Raw genomic sequence first — 19,463 nt, forward strand, 5'->3', positions numbered from 1 at the left:
ACCCTGAAGTTTAAGTACAGGAAGTACAACCAGAGATCACCTGGCGATATTTCGTCATTTCCTGGTATATGGTGTTTGCCTATGTTTTATCGTTAAAAATTCGCCTCTTATAGATGCCCCCCCCCCCCCTTTGGAAAAATGCAATGCCCCTGGGGCTTTTATTAGAGACAATATGGTAGTCCATTGGCTGCTGATTCAGTGATTGTATCTTAATATAATAGCACAGGGCTCTGCGACACAAAGATATATGTCCGTTGGCTGCTAAATGAACGATTGTATCTTAATAGCTCATGGCTTGGTGACACAAAGACATGTGAAAGACGTAACAGTCATTTAAAGTGTTAATATTTTGTGGAGACAAGCAACAAGATAGACACCCTGTACATATTTTCCTTGAATCATATTATTAAAAACCAATCGATAATGATGCATTTTACACTTATTATTACAGGCCAACATTCCTGCTTTGTGTGCAAGCAAAGTAGCCAAGACGTGAAGCGATGTTCGGTGTCGGTCTGTGGGAAGTACTACCATGAGGACTGTGTGAGAGACTATGTTCAGGCACGCTTTGACAACAGAGGAATCACATGTCCGTTGCATGCGTGTACGTCATGCTTTGCTGATAATCCAAAGAACAATAAAGCTGGAAAAGGTTTGTGTTTTTCCCTTGCAGCATATAACTGCAGTCATTTTAGCAGGTTTTTTTTAAATTTACAAGTGAGTCAATAATTGGGGGGAAAGTGGGAAAATGAAGCCAGTAAACCTTACAGGAGAGTTCAACCCTACTCGTGCTTATCCTCTGGATAAATTGCTTGGGCCAGGTTGATATTAGTTGGGATATGCCAGGATCGGGGTGGAAAAATTGTTGCCCCACGGTGCTCTATCTGCTTGGGGTGAGGGCAGATAAATAAGTCTTCACTATGAACTTTGACAGCAAGGTTTTGTTTTCTTCTAACAGGTCGCCTGATGCGGTGCGTAAGGTGTCCGACTGCCTTCCATACGGGTGATTTTTGTGTAGCAGCTGGAAGCATTATTCTTGCCTCAAATGCCATCGTATGTAGTCGTCACTTCCAACCAATCAAATCGCAGAAGCATCATGCGCATGTGAGCGTTAGTTGGTGTTTTATATGTTCAACAGGTATGTTCCAAGATTTTCCTTGTTTGTTTGTATGCTTATTATGTTTCTGTCACAGAAAAATGTTTACGCCCCAAATATCTTGCATCCATATTCTAAAATGATAAAATAGTTCTGCTCAGGTGGTTAACAATATTTGTTTGACTTTTGCGGGATTTATGACAGCAAGAAATGCACAATTGTGGTTTTGAAAAAATGCAAAAACATGTGATAAGCTTGAAAATAGGCTTAAAATGTGTTATTCATCTGCGTTCCTGTTCATCTTCGATCTGGGTGGTGCTCCTGTAGAAAGGAGGGAAGTACTATTATAGTACTACTAATGGCAACCTCCATTACTCCGCTTGGGCTACTTGTATTTTGCGATAGATATCATGATATTTATACATGAAGTTTCAAAACAGACCCCAAGTATTTTCCATGATAATACCCCTAAACACACATAGTTTGGTCTTGTTTACTATCCTAAAATAGCAGAAAATGGTAATTATTTCGCAATTTTTAGATATTTAATGTCCGAGGTCTTTTTACTTTTTTCACCCCAGGTTTCTTCAAGGTCCTGTCAAAACTTTACATTTTTGCTGATTTTTGACACCCTAATGTATTGGTCCAAAATGTATGATTTCGGACTGTATTATACCGATGTCGGTAGCACAAACTACATCATAGGCCATATTTATTGGCATTGATTCAAGAATTCAATTTGATTGTGTGCATATGATGAATCTCAATTTATTTCACCTCTCACATGTGAAGATAATTATGAACAGAGTAGATCTCTGATGCACTCAGTCTGTATTTTTAGAAGGGTTAGTTGTAGAAGTCATGGAATTGAATTATGGCTGAGGAAGTGCCAGAAATTAAGGAGAAAGTTGCAAAATTCTTTCATCAAAGAGAAACTGAGAATGTACATATAAATTGTGTAAAGCTTTTATGAGTGGAGATGGAGGGAAACACGGTTTGAACACCCATAAAAGTGGCACACAATGTTGGATCAAAAAGAATGGTTGAAGACCCAATTTAAGTATTGTTATGTCTGCCAGTCTAGATTTTGCCATAGAAATTCTAAATTTTGCCTTAGAATTTAACAATTTAAAGCTCCAACAAAACCCGGAACAAGTCGCCAGCCATGTTTTTGAGTTATAGGCCTTTACAGATGACATTCCCATAAATGAAGTCAAATTTTGGAATTCTTAATTTCATGGTATTTGACTGTAGGACTAAGTGGACTTTCAAATCTTTGAAAGTACTTATTAAATAACAGTTGAACTATAATACACCCTATTCATCCTGTGTAAGGCAGGAAACTAATTGGCCCATTACTCAGAATAGCAATTTGAAAAAAAAATATCAAGGTACCATTTCCAAAATCAGCCATATCTAAAAGTATTGATGCTATTTATATAATTGAATTGTGGTATCATTCTAAAGCTTATTGTCTAGTTTTTACATTAGGGTGATATACGCCTTTTTGTCAGAGTTTGTCTGTCCTCAGTCTAAAAAGTTTCCATTTGGTAGAAAACATCACCTGTAAATTTTAGGTAAATCGGAGTTGTTAAGGTGGGCCACCGGGCATTTGAAACTTTTAACTGCAAGGTTGCCGAATTCGGCAGGTTTAAAATGGAAAAATGCTGAATTATAGCCTTTTTAGACTATAATTGAGCATTTTTCCATTTTAAACCTGTCAATTCAGCAACCTTTTGAAAATTTCAAAGGCGCCGTGGCCCACCCAAACCAACTTCAATTTACCTAAAATTTTACTGGTGATGTTTCTACCCAAATGGAAACTTTTTAGACTGGGGACAGACAAAACTCTGACAAAAAGGGGCGGATGATACACCCTAGCTTACATTTTTATTCAAATCATGAAATGTCAAAAATATGACTTGTTCCTGGTTTTGTCAGAGCGGGTCACAGATTCCAGCTCCCACCCCCAAGCTAAATGGTACTTTCGGATAGAGATATATTTCAAGGTTATAATTCCTATTATTTGTGTGCCTGCAGGTGGTAATCTGATGTGTTGTGAAGGTTGTCCTGCAGCCTTCCATCCAGCATGCATAGGTATGGGTAAACTACCGGAAGGAAGCTGGTATTGTAGAGACTGTGTCAACGGCAGGATGCCTAGATATGGTGACATTGTCTGGGTTAAGCTTGGCAATTACAGGTAATGTTGGAAGCATTATGTTACATTATCCCCCTCTCCCCCCCCCCCTTGAAATTGGCTAATCTAATTGAAATCCATACACCCGAGGCCTCAAAATACTTTTTTAACTTTGAAAAAAAAAGTCTTCCCTGTAAACTTTCTGGATTTCGGGGTCTAAATACCCTAAATTCCAATTTACTTTAAGCCACAAGCCTCAAAATAGTTTACTTTTAAGGGTAAGTCTCTATTAAAAATCTACCTGGTAATGTAATTTTTGAGGGCTATTGTAGCATTTTGGGTGTAAAATCACCTTAGCCCCTGTCTATTTTGAGCGCCGATACACCCTCTACCTCCACACAGGGAGTGTGAATTTCAAGTGGGGTTACCTGATTGAGTGACGCCACACATCCCCCTGTGTGAGAGATTAAGGTTATATCTTCCTTTCATCCATTGCATGGTTCCGCCATATGCGAGGAGAGCCTCGATCTGGCAGCATGCATGAATGAGAATTGAACCAGTGTTATAACATTGCGTTAAGTTACATAATACTTCCTTTCATGTCTGTTGCCAGTTCGAGGCTCGCAATAGGTGAATAGGGAATGTATGAATTTCAACTGGAGTAGCTCATTAAGTTAGATATAATTATGGAGCCTGTATATGATGAATCTCAATTTATTTCACCTCTCACATCTGAAGAACCATGATCGGAATAGATCTCTGATACAGGCAGGCCAGAGTAAAAACAAAAAATTATCAAATGTGGAAAAAAAATCAAAATATAAACTTATGATTATACATCATGATTTGTATTTTTTTATCACTCATGATCAGGTGGTGGCCAGCTCAGGTGTGCAATCCAAAGAATGTGCCGACTAACATACAGGAGAAAACGCATCAAGTAGGCGAATTCCCCGTACAGTTCTTTGGCTCGCACGACTACTTCTGGACTCACATGGGACGGGTGTTTGCATTCCACGAGGGAGATAAAGGGAGCAAAGAGACGACGACGTCAAAGGGCTTGGCAGCGGTTTTTAAAGCTGGTAAGTTACTGATTCATACTCAGTATTGAGTTAATACTCAGTGTTGGCAGCGGTCTTTAAAGCTGGTAAGTTACTGATTCATACTCAGTATTGAGTTAATGTTTTTAAAACGTTATAAACCTGGTTTAGTTTCGGTCAAAACGCTGTCACATTTAAATGTCAGATTAAGGTCATGAAAAAATTTGTAAATGTTTTATAATTATGAAAAAAAACACCACTATAAAAACATTTTTTTAAATGTTGTAATAAAGTAATTTTGGCAAACAGTTTTGCAAAATATTTTGTCAACACCGAATTGACATGCATTATGTTAGAATGTTTTGTGGCAAGTTTTCAAAGAATATTTTGATGCTATTAAAACATTTTATATCCTTTAATATGTAATACCACATATAAATGTTTTCTGTAAAAAGTTTTGTCTGCAAGGCAATTTGGTCAAAAGTTGGTGAAAGACATATTATATCGGTTGCATATCTGGCTTGGCATATTGTCCTTTGGCTATTCCAGTTAAAATCCATACACCCACTATGAAAGACATGACCTTAATCTCCCACACAGGGAGTGTATTTTTTTCAAAATAATGGAATTTACTCATTCAGGTAACTTCATTTGAAATTCACATTCCCTGTGTGGGAGATTAGGGTCATGTCTTCCATAGGGGATATGTATTTGACAGGGTTGTCACCAGGACCAAAAAAGTACTGGTTAAAATATTGAAGGCGAACGTAGCGAAAGCGAAGCTCTACCGCCTCGCACTATCTTTTAGTGAACGCTAGGGATTGGGGAATAGGCTTTGAGGGTACCACCCCACTAAAAAAAAAATTCTTGCTCTTTTTATGATGAAATATCATCATCCACTTACGGAAATGTAAAAAAAAAAAAAAAAAAAAATTAATTTTTTTTTTGTGAGTGCCAGACGGCCCCGACCGGCGCCGTCCGGCGTAGTGACAACCCTGGTATTTGAACTGGAATTGGCCATTTTAAGCAAAGGGACAGTGTGCCCAGACATTAATAGACCGATAGAGCAAGTCTTTCACCCACTTTTTCACTCAACTGGAATAGCCCAATTTCAGGCGTACGCATAGCAATCATGTTGGCCAAGGGAACACCCTGATAAGACTGGTTATGCGCATGCTGCTTTGGGGAATTTTTCCTGTTTGTGTGATGTCTACAGTTTGTGACAGAGAAGAACGACAGTTGTTTACATTTTGAAAGCGTGCACAGCGTAAACTCAGGAGTTTGTTCTGATTGGCCGATTCAATCGTCTGACAACCATAATAACAGACCGATAATCTGATTGGCTGATTACGTTGGCCGGCGCAAATCGGCGCTCTTGAAGGGATCGCAAAACTCGGCGTATGTCGCTCATTACCAGGGCGCTCGCATCAGTTTGAGCAAAGGACTGCCGGTCTTCTCTGAAACCAAATGTAGTTGGTACTTAGTAGTAACATGCAGCCTGTATATGATGAATCTCAATTTATTTCACCTCTCACATCTGAAGAACCGTGATCGGAATAGATCTCTGATATAGGCACAATTGTAAGTCAGAAAATGTTATCCAATGTGTTATTCAATATTTGGCAACTTGGAAGATCTCAGAAAGTTTGTCAAATATTCAATTGTTTTTTCAATATCTTTATTTATACTTCAGCGCTCAACGAAGCCATAGAGAAGTTCAAAGCATGGAAGATTCTGAAAGAACAAAGGGAGGCGAGAGAGGCTGAGCACAGCAGTAAGAAACCAGCTGCCTTCAAATTTATCAAGGTAATACATTCAAGTATAATCTACTACAATAATACCATTGTCTAAAATTGATCTGAGAAACAGTTGTGGAATTGATAGAAGTCTAGGAATTTGGCTTATGGTTATGGAAATTTAAAAATAAATTTATGCTAAAATTCACGGAACAGTTTATTTTTGTGGGTGTGTGTGGTTTTTTTTGTTTTAGTTTTTTTGTTTATTTTTTTTTCATTCAAAGAAAAGATAAAAGTCATGGAAAAGTTATGGAATTCTTTTTTCAAAGACAAGATAGATTGGGTTTGGATAGAGGGAGGTGGTAAGCAAATTGGAAGAGTCTGTAGCATTTTTGATTATCATTGCGTTAATTAGTAACTATCGTATTGTCTGTAATAAACGCTCCAGGGGCGTTGCATTTTTTCCAAAAGGGGGCGTTTATTGAAGGTGAATTGTCAGTGAAAAACTTTAAAAATCAGGTAAAATTTCCCGATGGTGCTCCTGTATAAAGGAGGGATTTACAACAATACTAATACTACTACCATGCCGGAAATTGAGTGGAAAATAATATTTTTGTGGTAAATACAACAAAAGTGCAGCATCACCAAGCAAGAATCTGCACTAATTCTACCATAAATAGGCAATGAAATGGATGGAAGTTTGAGTCATAATAGGTTTTGTCCATTCAATTTAGTGATCGTCACTGCAAGACTGACATGACTGATGCAAGTGTAAAGCTTACTCACACGATAAAGCATGGAAATGTTAATTTTTGTTAATTTTTCACAGAAAAATTGAATTGGAGGGTGGCATTTATTACAGACAATATAGCTAGACTAGAATCGTTTTGTACAAAAATAGATTTGGCATACCTGCAGATTTCAATTGATGTTTGAAACTTAGATTGTGTGCATATGATGAATCTCAATTTATTTCACCTCTCACATGTGACAAAATACTGTGATCGGAGTAGATCTCTGATGCACTCAATCTGCAGACCAAAAAAATGGAGACGTCCAGAACGTACTTTCAGAGCAAAAAAATCATAACTTTGAATGTCAGCAGTGTATCTAATGTATTGGGCTAATGCATTTTAAGTCCACACTCCCCCTGTGGAAGATTTTGGAAATATCTTCCACAGAGGGAGTATGGATGTCAAATGGAATGAGCACATTAACCAACTCTATATCCCCTCTCTCTGTGGAAGATTCAGGTTGAATCTTTTGCAGAAGGTATAGGACATTCTAATGGAGCTGCCTAATGTGTTAATTTCAGTTGAAATTCATACTCTTTCCATGGAAGATATTTCCAAAATCGTCTACAGGGATAGTGTGTATTTTGAATGGAATATCCTAATTTTCAATTTCAGGTTAATAAGCCTGTTGGTAAAGTCCAGATGCCTCAGTTTGACATCACTCAATGTCAGCCCTGTGACTGTAAACCAACCCAGGAGAACCCATGCGGCCCAGACAGTGATTGTCTCAACAGGATCCTTATGATTGAGTGCCATCCTCAGGTCTGCCCGGCGGGCGAAAAATGCCAGAATCAGCGCTTCCAGAAACGGCAGTACCCTGCGGAGGCGCCGTTCAAGACGTCGGAGCGGGGTTGGGGACTCCTATCATTGGTGGATGTTAAAAAGGTATTGACCAGAGATGTAACTTTTCCAGAGTGGCCAATGTAAAAAAAATAAAATTAATAGTGTGTGATACATAAATGTTTGATGCCACAAACAAGCATTTGGCTGTCTTTTTTTTACTTGCTTCATATTTCAGCTCACATCCATGGGACTTGATGTTTGAAACTTAGATTGTGTGCATATGATGAATCTCAATTTATTTCACCTCTCACATGTGAAGACAATTATGAACAGAGTAGATCTCTGATGCACTCAATCTACAAACCAAAAATGAAGGAGATATCCAGGTTTTATTTACTACAAATGATGTTCAAATCAAACTAATTCTAGTCCGTATTTTGCTTCCCAGGGTCAGTTTGTAAACGAATATGTAGGCGAATTAGTCGACGAAGACACTTGTAGGGAGAGAATCCAAAAAGCCCACGACAACAACATCACCGATTTCTACTTCCTAACGTTGGATAAGGATCGGATCATCGATGCCGGGCCTAAAGGCAACCTGTCACGTTTTATGAACCACTGCTGTCAACCAAACTGCGAGACGCAAAAATGGACGGTTAACGGAGACACAAGAGTGGGCCTGTTCGCTATCAAAACTATTCCAGCAAGTAAGGGATTTGATAAGAAAAAAGTGGAAATTTTTGTGAACATTTTTGCGCTAAACGCTGCTACTGGTAGTTTTGAGAACCCTGGCAACTGCGTCTGTGTTCTTTGTTTCACACGCACCTGTTAAAGCCAGTAGTATGTCTGTATGTCCTTGGTGAATGGGGACACAATGAGCCGTTCGCAAAGTACATATATACTTCCGGCTTGTACATTTGCGCGGCAAACAAAGAACATCAAGTCAGTCAGCCAGGATTTCACGAAACTACCAATTTGTGACTTTACGCTCATTTCGTGGTAGCAGGTAGTTCATTGTAGTTTGAAATGAACAGTGTGCAAACAATTGCTCACAAAAATTACCGTATTTACAGTAACATAATGTAACTTTTGTAATGAGAATCATTAAAACGAGAATCATTAAAACGAGAATCAAAGAAGTTAGAATAAGATCAGGTTAAACATATACGCCGTGGTATACTGAGGTAGAATTTTTATCAACTAACTTCTTTGATGAAAATAGACTTGTATTGTTACTCTAATCATTGTTTAGAATAGAGTTTGTGCCAGGAAATTTACAGAAACATGATATTTTCAAGTAGATGCTCTAAGTGAATGAGTGCATGGTCTGATCGATGGATGATAGCGCGAAAATACCATGTCACATCATCCACATAGTGCAACTGCAACTCATACAAGTTACATCAGCCTGTATATGATGAATCTCAGTTTATTTCACCTCTCACATCTGATGAACCGTGATCGGAATAGATCTCTGATACAGGTACAATATCAAAGAATTCAAGGCCATAACACGATATATGCTATTGCTGGCTTTTATTATTTTTATGCCCCTCCACCGGCGGTATTATGTTTCCAAGTTGTTTGTCCGCCATTCTGTCATTCCGCAAGAGCTTACAAGTGTAATGTCTTGACGTATCATGATGTGATTTGGAGGAGGGGTCTCCAAATTCTATTAGGTTTTTGTCGCAAAATATGGTAGCTAATTTGCATAAGTGTCCCTGAGTGCAATTTCTCGGAACTGGCAAGGCGTATAGTGCCTTGGTGGTCTTTTTTTTTACCCCCAGCTTTAAGTGAAATTGCCCTGCGTAAAATGATGCATGTCAAGGTGGAGGCATTGCTGTTAACGCTTTGCGTCAAGAACCACAAAATCAATTTGGATTTCTTCATCCACAGACACGGAACTGACATTTAACTACAACCTTGATTGCCTTGGTAACGAGAAGAAACGATGCGAGTGTGGTGCGTCCAACTGTAGCGGTTTTATGGGAGTGAGACCTAAGGTAAGAATCATATTGGGTTATTCCGGTTGAAATCCATACACCCCCTATGGAAGACATGAACATAATGTCCACACAGGGAGCGTAGATATTAAATAGAGCCACCGATTCGGAGCCCCAAAATTAATTATTCCAGTTAAAATCCTTACACCCCCTATGGAAGTCATGACCTTAATCTCCCACACAGGGAGCATGGATTTCAAATGGAGTCACCCATTCAGTGTCGTCTGCTCCAAAATGGGCTATTCCAGTTGAAATCCATACACCCCCTATGGAAGATATGACCTTAATCTTCCACACAGTGTGGTTTTGAAATCGCCTGAATAGGTGATTCTATATGAAATTGCACCCCTTGTGTGGGAGATTAAGGTTATGTCTTCCATTGGGGTGTATGGATTTCAACTGGAACTGCTCAATAAATGGGAGATATCAAGGTATTCTTATTAGGTTGTCTGGAAAGAAGGATTTTTTTGTGCCAAATTATCTGTGATAAATGTTGAGTGAATGGAGAAGGAAAAATGCGAGTGTGTTTAACCAAACTATACATAGTCGTTTTATTGGTGCAAACTCTATTGGGCTATTCCAGTTGAAGTTAATACGCCCCCTATGGAAGACATGACCTTTAATTTCTCACACAGGGGGTGTAGATTTCAAATGGAGTCACCCATTCAGGTAACCTCATTTGAAATTAAAACTCCCTGCGTGGAAGGTTAAGGTCATGTCTTCCATAGGGGGTAAATGGATTTAAACTAGAATAGGCCAATGCATGTGATTCAAAATAGTGTGTCCTTGGTGAGAACCAAAAGAGATTCTTTCAAGATTGTGTGGAAAGAATCGAGTGATATTTGTCAAATTACTGATAAAGTGTTTGCATGGTTGAAATATACTTGTTTTGTTTGAGTAGGTTTTACTCATTTTCTTACACGTTGGGGGATAAGTGTAGAATTCCTACCGCACCCTTTGATTAGAGTTAAGGGTTAGGGTAAGTGCTATGGTGTGGTAATATTGAATAGTTATTCCCATGTTGGCCTACCATATGTATCGGGCTACATCAAAACGACGCAGTTGTCAGTTGAGAGATAGCATCAAATACCAGACAGGTGGGGTCTGTATCATAGATGATACTAGTTGTCAAGATATTTTATTGTTTGATGTAGCACACATGCCTAACCTGGAATGTGTACACACACTTGTATGATACCGAGACCAAGTGCCCTTTTTCCTGTTATGAATCTCACAGGTATTAAAAGGGTCCCTTGTCACTGCTCCTTGTCATTGGGTCCTGAGGGTCTTGCTACACCAGCTGAGGCAAAGGGATGACTGAGTAGCTAAAAGTTGTTTTGAATTGAAAAGCAAGCTAAATTATCCAATTTTCTATAGTGGAATTATGATTAGTTTGGCTAAGAATTTAAAAGTGGACCCATTAATTACACCAAAAATGTTCACCCAAATTGTAACAAAATTTTCAGACATTTTTTGAAAATAAAGGTTGGGTGTATCCTTCGCGTAAGAGAATACCAAACATATCCCAACTCTAATCCTAATCCTAACCCTAACCTTTATCCTAACCCTAACCCTTACCCTAACCCTTAATCCTAACCCTAACTCTAATCTATTAGTATTTCGTGCTCTCTTACACTAAGGATAAACCGAAGGTTGTTACGGTGAGATAAAATTTGGCCATTTACAAAAACTTTTTGAAAAATGATCCATCGATATACATCAAAAAGCGGCCTAGAAAAAGGTGTTATTGATACACCTAAAGGCTTAGTTTACAACCCCTACCCATGGAAAAATGATAAATGTAGACTGTTGACAACTGCACCATTTTGATGTGGTTTGGATGCATACTTGTTTGCTCCATCCACACTATCTCTCAAATAAAACACTGATTTATACGAGCATTTTGTTGTAATTTTGAGGTGTCAACTAGTGGCAGACATGTTACATCTGTAGGATCAAGCATACATCAGGTAATAAATCAATAGAATGAATGGACTGAAATGAGATGCATTTGTCTGCATATTTGATGATGGAATATTTGAGGGTATCATTTTGTTGCACAGTTGTGGGAATCAAATTTATTGAGTGAATCATTTTTCATTTTTTCAAGTATATACTGTGTAGAATTTGGGTTTCAGCTTCATGTAAGCATTACCGTAACCACTCGGGTATAAGCCCACCCCCCTAGATGGCAGATTTCACTTCAAAAATGGGGGTGGGCTTATAACCGGGGAAGGGCTTGTGCTTGAATTTAACAATAAGAACAATCAACCCCATTTGTATATGCCCAATGTACCAGTAATTTCTATCTTTTATGTCAATTTCTTAAAATAATAAATGTGGAATGTTAATTATCAACTGATATTTTTTATATTTGTTCTTAAATATGAGAGCGAAGTATTGATTTGATTTAAGAACTTGGCCAAAATTTAGTACTGGGCTTATACCTGAGTGCACCCTTGTTCCCAGAATGTTTTGAAAAATAGGGGGTGGGCTTATAGCCGAAGGTGGGCTTATACCCGGTGGTTACGGTAATTACAAAATTCTAGGATATGTTTTATACTCTGATCAGCTCGTAATAGGTGGGAATTGTTTATTTTGTTAATGCGCATGTTAAAAGCCCTAACTTATGCTCAATTGCTCACCTGAATTCACAAAAGTGTGAGTCGTTGCATAGGTGCTGCGTCCAACTGCATCAACGCCATTCTTATCAGTGCATGATGTTATGAGTCCCGCCTATTACGAGCTAATCATAGTATATGCATTTCGTCACTGTACTGGTTTGCTAAATATTCAGTGCAATATTTGTCAATAGTGACAAGAACTACCTCAATTGCAAGATCTGGAAAGAATGTACACAATGTTTGGTTATTGTTCCGAACCCAGGCTACTCTTTGTACATACAATGCATACAGCCTGTAGTAAGGCCCTCTATAACAATATGCGTACTGTACGGAATAAAGCATAGTAATCAACACGTCCGTCAATAGCCTCAGATTGAGCATGTTATGGATCTGGATAAACTCTGTTAGTTGTTGAGGTATATTTGTCACTATTGACCTACGTTGCACTGAATAGCAAATCATTACAGGGAAGAACTGAATTGTGGGAAGTGTAAGATATCTTCACTGGGCTTTAGGGGGGTAGGGTCGTAGGGTTGAGGTTAGGATTAAAGTAATGGTTCATGGTTAGGGTTAAAATGTTTTGATGCTTTCATGAAGGTAAGGACAGAATTTGGCAATTCACAAGAATCAATGATGTCGATTCATGCAAATCATTTTATGAGAATCTTTGTGAAAATTAATTTGTAATCCTGCAATTGTAAAGGTACCATTGTTGTATATATAACTATATCATGAAAGACCAAAATTTACAAGAATCAATGATGTTGATTCATGCAAATCATTTTATGAGAATCTTTGTGAAAATTAATTTGTAATCCTGCAATTGTAAAGGTACCATTGTTGTATATATATAACTATATCATGAAAGACCAAAATAAAAAAAAGGAGCTCACATCTAATTAACGACTCAGGGGTGTCACTGTCAATTCTTCCAGAAAATTTTAATTATTTCATGGCAGTCTGTTAAAAAATCCTGTTGGAACTTCTTATGATTTTTTTTTCCTTTTCTTTTTTTCCCTTCTTGAACGCACACATTTCTTCCCCAAAGGGCTAAAAAATGAGGGCGAATAACAGATGAATAGACACCCCTGTCTGACATCCCTGTCAATCAAACTTTACATGGCATTTGATTGGTCTTGATTGACCGAGATGTCCGATGCGAATTAGTTTTGTTATTTCGGACTTTTATTACTATATTACTACAGTTAATTTTTGCTGATGTCTTGTCTGAATTTTGTATAGTGAATTGGCTTATTGAAACAACTCATGAAAAGTTTGCATTTCAAAGGAAACATTTGTACCTGAATGCTGCACTTGCCATGGGTGACTGCACAGTAACTATATTGGCAGAGCTGATGCTATAATATTCATCAGCAGAGATAAATAGAGGGACGAATTAAAGAGATTATGATTATAGCCGATTGATCCCATCGTGGGATGTTTTTCCAACAAATACAGGTCAATCATCTGTACCTAGTCTTAGGGTGACATGCTTGATTGTACGGTAGCCTCAGGGTTCGGCTTTTGCCTGCAAAAACCTGGTTTAAACCGGCAAAAACTCATTATGTCAGTCAAATATTAAAAAGTAACACAGAAAGCTCATAAACAATAACACACAACTTTTGATAAATCATTCAACATATTTTTTATCTCGTCAAGTCCTTAAAATGAAAAAGTTTTGAATTTGATATGCCACAATTCAGTTAAATCCACTATGAGCAATAAAAACCCATGCCTCGAATCTGGCCTTGTTACACACTGGAATTTATTTTTGTAACTCAATCACTTGTTTTGAGATGAAAAAAGTAAACTGTTTTTGCCAAGTGGTTAAAACCGCTGTTAAAACAGTGTTTTTTTTTTCACCTGCGGCAAAAACCTGCGAACCCTGGGTAGCCTGAATATGTTTGGAAAACGTTCCATGATGGGTCGAATCTGCTATAACTAGTTTGACATAATTCTCTGGTGCTCCTGATGCTATAGGAATTTCCTGCTTTAGAGCATGGCATCATCGTGCTGAGCTGGCATTGGCATGCGTCACTATTGGCTGATAATTTATAGCAGTTCTGTGCAACATAACTGCATGTCGTTATATTTTGCATGATTTTGAATGAGTGCATTTCAAATATCTAAACATGTTCCTTTCTTTTGGGAGCTATTAATTGGCAAGTGGCTTCCCAAGTATGAATTACAGCTCTTTTCAACCCTATGTTGGCATTGGCTAAATAGGCCATATTTTCACCCCAAAGGTACCGCATCTTGTGCCGGCAATTTTTATTTTTTCAGATGACTTGACCTTCTGAGGTCATTAGTAGACAGAAATAAGACTTACTTACCAGTCATTTCTGTTATCTAACAACTGCTGTTCACACATTGAAAAGTGAACTTTGACGTACATGGTGCGAAAATTCTTGCCGTATATTTTTTGGCCCATAGATATTCATGCTACGTCTTCAACCACACATGAGTTTGCATATCACCACTACTACAATAGAGGTCGTCAGCGTGACGTCATATGCCGCCATCTTGTGGGTACACGCTGCGATGGTCGTTCGATCTCCATGCGTGAACAGCAAAATCACCGTGTCGATGTGTGATAACAGCTGCGTGGCAAGCTGCGCCCTACGCGTAGTGTCCGACGCATAAACACGCGTATCATTTGTACCCACAAGATGGCGAAAGGCTAACAGCCTCTATACAAGATTCCATTTGCAGCCACCTGCACAGGTACACCGTTGCCAAGGTACTTGGCTGGTACTGTGCAGTACCAAATAGTACCACTACTTTGTGTGCCTGTGCAGGTGGCCGCAATAAAAATCTTGTAGTGTAGCCGTCTAGTATATAATTTCTTTGGGCCCACCATAATAATACAAAAATAGTTTTGTCACTTTTGAAGAAACCATTGGAGAACCTGTTGAAACCATAAAAGTAAATAAAAGTGTACTGTACTACACAGAAATCTTTTTGTATCAAAATAATATTTTTGTTCTTATCAGAGGTGTAAGTCTTCCGGAAATTCCCGAATTCGGAAATGTGGCCAAAATATAAAAAAATCCGAAATGTAAAAATTTCCGGGATTGGATGATGATAATTCGTCATAAAAAGGGCAAAAAATTTTTTTTTTTGAGGGGGATGATACCCTGCAGCCTATTCCCCGGACAAGCCCCGTGCACTTCCTTAAATTTGGCGAGGTGCTCGCCTTTGGCTCGCATGTTTTTCAGGGAGTGGATCGTTACCTCGCTTACACCTCTGTCTTATTTCTTCACCAACAGACGGCAGCTGCTGAAGCTCAGGAAGAAAAAGCGAAAGCAAAGAAAGTGAAAGACAAAAAGAAGAAGAAGAAACGAAAACCAAAAGAGGCCGCTAAGGTGCACGAAGATGAGTGTTTTCGATGCGGGGAAGGAGGAGAACTGGTACTGTGCGATAGGAAGACTTGTACCAAGGCTTACCATCTGAAATGCTTAGATCTGGATAAAGCGCCATATGGTGAGTGTGTAATCTATTATAACGGCAATAGAAGCCGCCATTGCATATCCCGGAACTACCGGTCACGTAATGCGCACAAGTATGCACATTGTATGCGTTGCTGATCGCGTGGTACGCTAGTGATGTGTGATAAATAAAATGCCAGGTTTTGAATCTGAGAAAATGTAGAAAATGTCGATGCATTAGGAAACTGTTGAAAAAACCAACGGTGATTAGGACTACATTTTCTTACATTTTCCTATACATAAAAGGAATATTTGCACATTGTTATTTTTGCGGTTGCAGTTTGAAACGTGAAAAGCGCGAAAATAAAAATAGCATGAAAATTTGCTCTTTTACAGTTGATTTCAGTTGATTGTGTGCATATGATGAATCTCAATTTATTTCACCTCTCACATGTGAAGATAATTATGAACAGAGTAGATCTCTGATGCACTCAATCCCCAGACTCATTGGTCTTAATTTGGCATGGTTGATAACTGCCAGGTTGAAATTTACAAAAATGAAGGGGGGATTTAATTTTTTTAAGGGAGGGGGACAACCATTTTAAGCCTGTGATATCCCTGTAAGTCAAAAGGAAAAGGTTTATTTTAGAAGAAAGTTGAGAAACCTCTTTTGTTTTTGTTTCTGTTTGTTTGGTACAAATTTCTTCCAAATTTTTTCTGACAACCAAAGGAAAGAAAAAAGAAATGCAAAAAAAATTGTTAAAAAAAAGTTTGAAATGACACAAATGAGATTCCCAGGGCTCGAGAAAATGTTAATTTCCTGGGAAGCAAGCTAAATTTCCCACAATTTATAGCATGTTTGTATATACAAAAAAAGCCACAATTTCCCTCCAAATACCAGAATTTCCCTCCAAATACCAGAATTTCCCTCCAAACACCAACATTTCCTGGGAATGAGCTTCCTGAATTCCCCACTTTTTCGAGCCATGGAGATTCCAGAGCATTAATTAGGTCAGACAGAAACAATAATGCTTTGAATACGTCTTTTATTGCTTAACAGTTTTAATATCGTCTTCTTTTTGTTAACAACTCAACAGGCAAATGGGATTGTCCTTGGCATCACTGCGATGACTGCGGCAAGCCGGCTCTCAAGTACTGCGAAGACTGCCCCAATTCATTCTGCAATGCACATTTTGAAGCAAAAGTCGTCACTGTCAAGGACTTCATCTTCTGCGACGAGCACGAGACGGATGATATGAACAGGGTCGTCGAGAAGAGACAAAAGGAGATCAGGGAGAAAGAGAAACGAGAGGAAGAAGGGAAGAAAGATAGCGCTGATGAACTCTCCGAGGAGACGGACAAACTTGATGTGATCTTACTTGATGAGAGCGAAGGCGAACTTGTTATTGACGAAAGCGCACCGCAAAAGCCAAAGGCACCGAAAAAGAAGGAAGACGGTGCACCACCGGCGAAGAAGACTAAAAAATCATCAGCGTCGGGAAGTGAGAGTGATAGTAAGAAAACAAAAGCAGCGAAAAAGGAAGAGAGCAAAGGGAAGGAGAAGAAGAAAGAGAAAGGGGATAAAGTGAAGGGTAAAAAGCATAAAGAGAAGAAGGAGAAGGGTAAAGACAAAGAGAAGAAGGACAAGAAGAAAGACAAAAAGAAGGACAAAGCTGTGGAAAAGGAGAAATTACGGGAAATGTTGCTCAAGAAAGCGAACAAAGCCAAAGGTAAAGCGGGTGAATCCTGAAGTGGCATTTAGCACCAAATTTGTGTGGAGGTGGTATAAGAAGCCCAACACCTTTTTATAAGGAGTTTTAGCACCCAGCTGAACTATCCACTTATTTGTGCATTTTTGGTGCGAATGATTATTTTTCTCAGAGGTGGTTTTTAAGCAATTCAAAGGTATATTGCTATTGGTTCTCAGCTCCTTACCACCAATTGTGTACCTATTTGAATTGGATGTATTTTTTTCACCGAAATATTTTCTGAATGTATATTTTTAATGTGGAGGTAATTTCTTCTGAATTGGTAAAAGCTAAAGGAACCCAAAGAGAGGTAAAAAGAGCCCAAAGGGAGATATTGTAATTGCTGCTACTTCTTTGTTACCAAATAAGCACCTTATTGTATAAATTGTGTGTATTTTTGTATCTTATTTGGTCTTACTGTGCATTTGAATGTGGGGTATTATTTTGAGGCTGCAATAAGAGAAAGCGTATTTTTGATTCCTCAAATACCTAATGAATACCAGTGGAAATTGGATGTTATCTATTCCCGAATACCCAATTAGCACCCAATAGTGCAAAATTAGCACCCAACAGTAGAATTTGGGTGTTTTCTGTTACTCTCCTCACATGGTTCTGTGGATATCAATGGAAAATGTCCAAATTGGTTTTTTTTAATCATTTCATGTATCAAATCAGTTTTTGAGATTGAGAGCATGTGTACAACAGGTGTTTTTAAATCATGTTTTGTTTCTTTTTTATGGTTTTTAAGTTGCTTAATATTCTTCCTAAATCTGCAAAAATTGTCTACAATAAAATTGAAATTCACCCAAAGGGATGAAAAAAATTCTTGCGAATGATTATCAAATATATCGACAAGGTGTCTGTTAAAGAGTTAAATATGAAGATTGTGAATTATTGTGAAATGTTTTTAAATGCCCACCATAATGGTGACTAAACTTTTTCAAGGGGTTATGCCATTCAAAATCCACACTCCCTCTGTAGAAGATTTTGGAATAGCTTCCACAGGGGGAGTATGAATTTCAAATGGAATTAGCACATTAATCAAACTCTGTTTGAAACCCACCCTCCGTTTGTGACAGATTCAGATTGAATCATTCGCAGAGGGTGTGTGAGATTCAAATAGAACTGCCTAATGTGTTCATTCCCTGTGGAGGATATTTCCAAAATTGTCCATAAGTGGTAACGTGGAATTTAAATTAAATAGTCCATTGAAATATTATATTGTTGTTGATTTGCTGTTTCTTTTGCACACATTTAATGTCTTTTGTTTTAAACATGGGCGCATTGCACAATTTTGAAGAAATTATTAGTTTGAATGAAAGTACTATATATATGTTAGATGTAAATGATATTTAAGAGACAAAATTATTGCAATTGTTCACTTATCACAATGGTTGTATGAAAGCTGGTAATGCATTTCAGCACATGTGTAATTGTTGTCATAACAATTCCAAGAAGGTTGCAATGATAAGCCTCTGTATTTTATTACATTGCAATTGTCTTCTCCTAATTGTATAACGGTTAAAGGTTTTTATCGTCATGGAATTCAATGCGCTGTCGAAGTGACGTTATAATCAGATTAACTACCATAGCAATGGATAATACAAATTTTGACTATATTGCCTTGCACTACAACGCTCACACCTCTGCATTGAACCATATTATTCTGATCACTCGCCCCTGTAAGTATCTTTGAAAAGAGCGGTATTGTATTCAGTCTATGTTTGCAGACATACACAAGTGATGAGTGCAACCTGCTTGTAGTGCAGGACGATATAGTAAAAATTGTATTCATCCATTGCTATGGTAGCTAATCCGATTTATTACGTCACTTTAACAGTGAATACATCTAAAGATTAAGGAGCAGATAGTGCGTAATCAGGTTTGTCATCAGCCCTTTTCATTGTAACCTTTGACCTTTATGGAATTCAATGTCGGTTCCATCTGGTGTTGATGACAGGCACTATGTAAGATTTCTGCTGACAAGGGAATATCAATTTGTATATTTTGGAACATGATTATTGATGAATATTAAAATTTTGTGAAAGTTTGTTTGTGAGCAGACAAGACTACA

General features: G+C 38.1%; 1 protein-coding gene across 1 annotated transcript in view; it reads left to right on the top strand.

Moving 5' to 3' along the window:
• LOC140162570 (histone-lysine N-methyltransferase NSD2-like) overlaps positions 1–18,978 on the top strand; it is a 46,116-nt gene extending 27,138 nt beyond the window's left edge. The window contains 10 exon segments of the mRNA XM_072185828.1: positions 452–652; positions 959–1,138; positions 3,137–3,296; positions 4,107–4,315; positions 5,967–6,079; positions 7,419–7,688; positions 8,035–8,293; positions 9,483–9,589; positions 15,483–15,696; positions 16,739–18,978. Of these exon segments, the coding sequence (XP_072041929.1) occupies positions 452–652; positions 959–1,138; positions 3,137–3,296; positions 4,107–4,315; positions 5,967–6,079; positions 7,419–7,688; positions 8,035–8,293; positions 9,483–9,589; positions 15,483–15,696; positions 16,739–17,391 (2,366 nt within the window). The 3' untranslated portion in view covers positions 17,392–18,978.
• The last annotated feature ends 485 nt before the right edge of the window (positions 18,979–19,463 follow it).

The sequence above is a fragment of the Amphiura filiformis genome, chromosome 10 (assembly GCF_039555335.1).
Source record: "Amphiura filiformis chromosome 10, Afil_fr2py, whole genome shotgun sequence".
NCBI lineage: Eukaryota > Metazoa > Echinodermata > Ophiuroidea > Amphilepidida > Amphiuridae > Amphiura > Amphiura filiformis.